Source organism: Nilaparvata lugens, unplaced genomic scaffold (genome assembly GCF_014356525.2).
Source record: "Nilaparvata lugens isolate BPH unplaced genomic scaffold, ASM1435652v1 scaffold7144, whole genome shotgun sequence".
NCBI classification, from domain to species: Eukaryota; Metazoa; Arthropoda; class Insecta; order Hemiptera; family Delphacidae; genus Nilaparvata; species Nilaparvata lugens.
The window spans coordinates 1-5,879 of NW_024092893.1; the positions used below are offsets into that span (position 1 = coordinate 1).

At 38.1% G+C, this 5,879-nt stretch overlaps 1 protein-coding gene and 1 long non-coding RNA gene across 2 annotated transcripts; both read left to right on the forward strand.

Moving 5' to 3' along the window:
• Nucleotides 1-510: 510 nt before the first annotated feature.
• On the forward strand, nt 511-2,217 carry LOC120356574 (the record flags this gene model as incomplete). The annotated part of the gene is made up of 2 exons (XM_039445527.1): nt 511-1,266; nt 1,320-2,217. Coding segments are annotated over 2 exons (1,654 nt in total), but the record flags the coding sequence as incomplete, so codon positions are not given.
• A 412-nt stretch (nt 2,218-2,629) lies between these two features.
• On the forward strand, nt 2,630-5,366 carry LOC120356573. The gene is made up of 2 exons (XR_005574083.1): nt 2,630-4,026; nt 4,547-5,366. It is a non-coding gene; the product is annotated as an uncharacterized LOC120356573 (long non-coding RNA).
• The last annotated feature ends 513 nt before the right edge of the window (nt 5,367-5,879 follow it).

Here is a 5,879-nt window from a genome sequence, read left to right on the forward strand (position 1 = left end):
GAGCTGACATTGGGCTGTACCTGGCTGCAATACAATAGTCATCTTTTGAACAGTGCTGCCACCAAAATGCTTTCGCAGTGTTGCTAGCAAGCAGTAATTTACCAGCAATATTGTATGATATTTTTTCACGGTATTTACACTACATTCTAAGATCACAAATAAATACAAGGATGCTTTATTAAGTAAACCAATATTTGAAATCATATTGCACTATTTTCCTTCTTCAAATAGATTATTGAATTGATATTTTTATGTTTCAAAACTTGGTTTGCACGGCTGTACTTGCTGCCCCTGAAGAGCCGCCACACGGGGGTTAAACCAGCAGCTCTGTTTAGGGTAGTAAGTAGGTAAATATATTGAAAGTCCCCACCCCTACCCCCTGTGCTAAGATGTAAGAAACAATTTGTTTATTAAGAGGCTCTTGCGCTCTCATCATCTTTTACATTGTTTCCTTTATTAGTTTTCGAGTATTTCACTTGAATAAATGAGTGTGTTTTTGCTTTTTTGCAGCCAGCGGTCAACCGCAACGCAATTTCGTGCAGAATACGGCTACCTCATGTTCGACAATAAGTGTTTTGAAAAAGTAGTGAAAATCGCGACAGCTCGAGTTCCCATTATGACCTTCAATCACGTAGAAACGGGACTACTGTGTGACGTCACCTTCCTCAACAAACTCGGTCTCAAAAACAGTGAAATGCTGAGGTTCCTCCTATCTTTGGATCCTCGTATCAGGGATCTCGCTCTGATCGTCAAGTATTGGGCCAAAGTTCACGAACTGGCCAGTTTGGGCAATTACTCCAACTACGCCATCACTTTTATGGTCATATATTACCTCCAACAACTTCCTGAACCACTCGTGCCACCCATATACCACCTCCAAAAACTAGCTGGCAAAAAGGAAGTGTGTGAAAACTGGGATTGTAGTTTCTGTAGTGATGTCAACAAGCTACCCAAAGTCACCAACACATCTACAACCAAAGAATTACTTTTAGGTTTCTTCGATTATTGGGCGTGTTTCGACTTTGAGAGGAACTTAGCGTGTACTCTGTTGGGTAGAACGTTCCAAAAATCTGAATTTCAAGATTATGAAAATCTACCGGATGAGTTGGAAGGATACAAACGGCATGCAAGAGAGGTACACGCACAGTTAGAGGCTGATAAGCTGTTAGAGACAGCGGTAGACAAGGAGCAGAAGCTGACTTTCAACGAGAAAAGGTCGAAGTTGAGCTTCTTCGAGAAGATCCATGCGTTGAACTACGATCTCCCGTATGTATACAGGATGCGTTTGATTTGAGCTACAATATCACGCTTTTGATAAGGGAGCCGTTGTTGAAAAGATTCCAGTGGTTGTGTGAGTATGCACGTGACGAGGTTTTGTCGAAACAAGAAGATGGAAAAGCGTTATTAGATCTGTTTTTGCCACCCAAAAACAAACCACCTGAGATTGTGACTCATGAATTCACCAATCAGAAAGATCTCTTCATGGATAACTATACCATTCTCGGGGTGAACTTGAAAGAAGAGCGTTACAAAGAGGTGTGGTTCATTTTGGCGAGACTTACCCTTGTTTTTGTGCTGACTCATATCTATTGCCTGGAGTTTGAGATGGACGACTCGAACGAGACGAAAGCGATAATGAGCAGTGAGAGGATGGAGTTGATTGATAATGTCTATCGCACGGTTTGCATGAAGATGAAGGGAGCCAGTACCGTGTTCCATAACCGAGTCCATTCAAGGAAACGACTGCTGATGACAAATGATGCCTTCATCAACGAGTGCGTAGTAACCCGCGAGATCATCATGTTTCTCCGAAACAAGGAGCGTGAAAAAGGTGATTTCTCAGAGAAATTACTGGGCAACTTTACGATGAAAATCAGATTTTTCTGTTTCCCTGAGGAACCACGTCCTCGCCTTATGGTACAGTTCATTAACTGTAAATCCCCCCACTTCAATACGGTTTCAAACTCGCTGAATGCTGTTCTATTGTCCGGCTTTCAGCGCAACATTGAAAGATGCATCAAAGAAAATAATCTGCCTGTGAAGGAGTATTTGAGGGATGGCGGTGGTGATTGGTATGACTTTGCCAACTACTTTGAGGATTTTGTAAGGAACTGTACGGAGAAGGGGAGGGGCTTGTGTGAGGATCCCAGGTATGCTATAGTCTTACAAAAAACTGAGACCATTCAAAATGATAAAAAGGAGGAAGAGTCCACTTGATCTCTATCTTGTGCTGAGTGTTTGATAGTCATTTCAAAATGGTTACTAATGGCTAGTGATTACTAGTGACTTACTAGTTACTAAAAATGGTTACTATAGTGAGGTCCACGTTATAATGACAGTATTTGATCAACTTTGGTTTTGCTATCCTTGTCCATCCTTTTCTAGGTCCACAACGATGCCAATTATGTTTTTGACAGTGTAGAAATATAATTTATTAATGCAGAGAATCGGCATCGCTATTCTTCTATCTTCATCTACTGCCATTATAACGTGGACCTCACTATAGTACTTGGTTACTAATACTGCTTATTCAAGGCGGATTCCCACATATAAGTGAACGTGTTCAAAGGTGACATTTCAAATCCTCCGTATGCTTCTAATTCACAATTTCATATATATATATTCTTTTTATTCAACGATAGATTGCTATCTAGTCTAGGGACTAATGAGCAACCTTTTTTCTGTACCATAATACTAATAAATATTTCATACAAGAGAATCCTCCTTAGGGTCTCCTATTCAAATTCTAATATTATTAGTACACTGCTTATGACTGTACTACACAGGCGGGTTTCACTCATTTCCTGCTTGCTTTGCTTTTCACTGGACACAAGACACTTGAATCAGCACTAGACCAGTTCAAATGGCTTCTTCCTTTTCATCCTCCTCACCAATCCTCAATTTTCCAGTAGCTGGATTGCTTCGATGTTGTCGTATTGGTGGAGTCGGGCCGCTTGTTTCTCTGCATGCCTCTGGATTTCGCTGCATACCAGGTCGACTTGCAGGTCTCTGTGTAGGTCGCTGTTTCTGACGTACCAAGGAGCATCAGCAATGTTTCTCAGCACCTTGTTTTGAAAGCGTTGTATGACTTTGATGTTACTGTCTTTGGTACACCCCCAAAGTTGTATGCCATACCTACATACTGGCTTTAGAATCTGTTTATACAGGAGTACTTTGTTTGGAATTGACAAGATGGAGTTCCTTCCAATCAGCCACCAGAGTCTCTTGTATTTTATTCCCAGCTCTTCTCTCTTCTTCTTAACATGGACCTTCCAGCGAAGCTTTGCATCCAAGGTCATACCTAGGTACCTGGCATCATTGGCAAATGGTACTATTTGATTGTTAATGGTTATTGGTATGGGTTGAGCCCTCTTGTTGGTGAAATCGATATGAACTGATTTTGCTTCATTGAGTTTAATCTTCCATTTTGTTGTCCAGTCTTCAATTTTTCTGAGATATCTTTGAAGTTTTGCTGTAGCACTTTCAATCTTGTCATCTATATCTAATATTGCTGTGTCGTCGGCAAATGTTGCTATTGTATTATTCTCGAGACATGGTAGATCACTTGTAAACAGAAGATAGAGAATCGGCTCTAAAACACTCCCTTGTGGTACTCCTGCTTTTATTTCTCCTAGGCCAGAATAAGCATCTTCAAGTTTCACTCTGAAGTATCGTCCAGTTAAATATGACTGTAAGATGTCTGTGAATTGCTTTGGAAGTGACTTTTTCAACTTATTAATTAGTCCTCCATGCCAGACTCTATCAAAAGCTTGACTCACATCCAGAAATGCTGCAGAACAAACTTTTTTCTCTTCCAACGACCTTTCTATTTTATTTACAATCCTGTGTACCTGATCAATAATTGTTGAATGTTTTTTCCTGAAGCCAATTGATGATCTGGTATCAATTTTTTCATTCCAATAATCGGAGTCAGCCTTTTCAACAATATTCTTTCAAAAAGTTTTGACATTACTGGAAGCAGAGATATTGGCCGGTATGATGAGATGTTGTGGGGCTCTTTTCCAGGTTTTGGGATTATTATCACCTCAGCTACCTTCCACATGCAAGGAACATATTTGAGTCTAAAAATCTGTGTTTACCAGATGATCAGCAAATGCTTGAATTTTTCTGTATTGCTTTTAGCCCATGAGCTATCCTGTTTCCTAATTGGTGGTGCATGCTGAATGGGTCTTTTCAATTTCCTGGCTGCCTTCCAGAGAGAGTAGTCGGTGCTTTCATCTCCTGCTAGATTTCTCAGATAATGATTCATCGATTCATTCTTAATTTGTTGGATTTCTCTTCTGAGCTGTTGAGTTAAATGATTAAGTTGTCTTTTATCTTGTGAAGTTCTTGTTTGTTTTTCTTTTGGAATTCTTTCCAAGCTCTCCTAGACCTAGGAAAAAAACAATTTCATATGACAATATACTCACTTCTGCTCCTGTATCTAATTTGAAGTTTACTGGTATATTTTCAATTGATAATGTTTTAAACCAAGCCTTTTCATTGACAGTGTTAACTAGATGTACTGAATCAATAAACTCGTGAGCATCAACTATTGCTGTTGAATTTTCCACAATATTATAAAATGGTTGAGGTAACCTTTGCTCACTCAGTCTGAAATTATTTCTTCTAGTTTTATTCAGGCACATTTTGCTAAAATGATTCACCACTCAGTCTGAAATTATTTCTTCTAGCTTTATTCAGGCACATTTTGCTAAAATGATTCATCTTACCCAATTATTACACCTTTTACCAGACACTGGGCAGCTCCTACCTTCCACATGCTGCATTCCGCAATAGCCGCATACAATCTTCTGATATGAGTTTGTTTTCCTTTTATCGTACTTGGAAACTGGGTAAAGTGAAGAAAGTCACTAGCCCCTTCAAAGTTGCATAAAATGAATTGAATGATTGACCTTTCTCTTGTTTGCAAGTTATAAAATTGTATACATTCATGATTTCATTCTTCTTTGGTAAACAATAGCTCTCTAATGTTCTTAATATTGATTCTACCGTTTCTGGCTCATTCACATCTTGTAACGATTCATACAAAATCAAAGCTTCATTGCCTAACAAGTTGTTCAATCTTGCAACTTGAATTTGGTTGGACTTTTTATTTGTCTCAGTCGCTATAAAATAATTTACGATATTTTTCCTGAATAGTTCGAAATTCTCTGAGACATTTTCCCCGTTGCATAGTAACGGTTCTGGCTTGTTGAAATCCATGTTTGTCTTTTAAGAAAAAAATACGTTAATTACCCAATTTTATTACTCACTAAATCCTGTCGTTATCATTCTCCTTTTCTGTTCAATTCCTTGACTGCGCCATGTGTAAATATCTTTATAAATTTGAAGCAACCATCTTTATTCACGTAGATAACAAACTAAACTGAGTAAACAACTTATTATACTCGTAATATCAAACAGTAATCATGTGATTAAGTAACATTACATGATATACAAACATTCTGTCAATACCTACTATTACTTTGTAGGTATTGGTTCTGTACAGTGAGAATATGATTCCCATAAGTTAAAATGGGACTATTCTGGCTCGAAATCGGTTTTCAACAAGATTGAGAGCCAGAAACACATTCTGCCCATGGTGAGAACGTTATTTTTCGCCACACAGAAAAATAAACAATATAAATATGAGAATAATTTATTGTTTATTAGGCACTTCCGAAGCAAAGGAAGGTCATAGCTCTAGCAAATCTGAGTAATCTGAATATCAGGAAATTGTCCAAGTATTTTTTTTTTTATTCTGATTTGTCTAAATAACCTAAAAGATTATGTTCAATTATGTAGAGGTTGAGTTTATACTTTTTATTCTTCCAATTGACAATAAGATGATTTTATTATAAATGTTTTGATTCTTG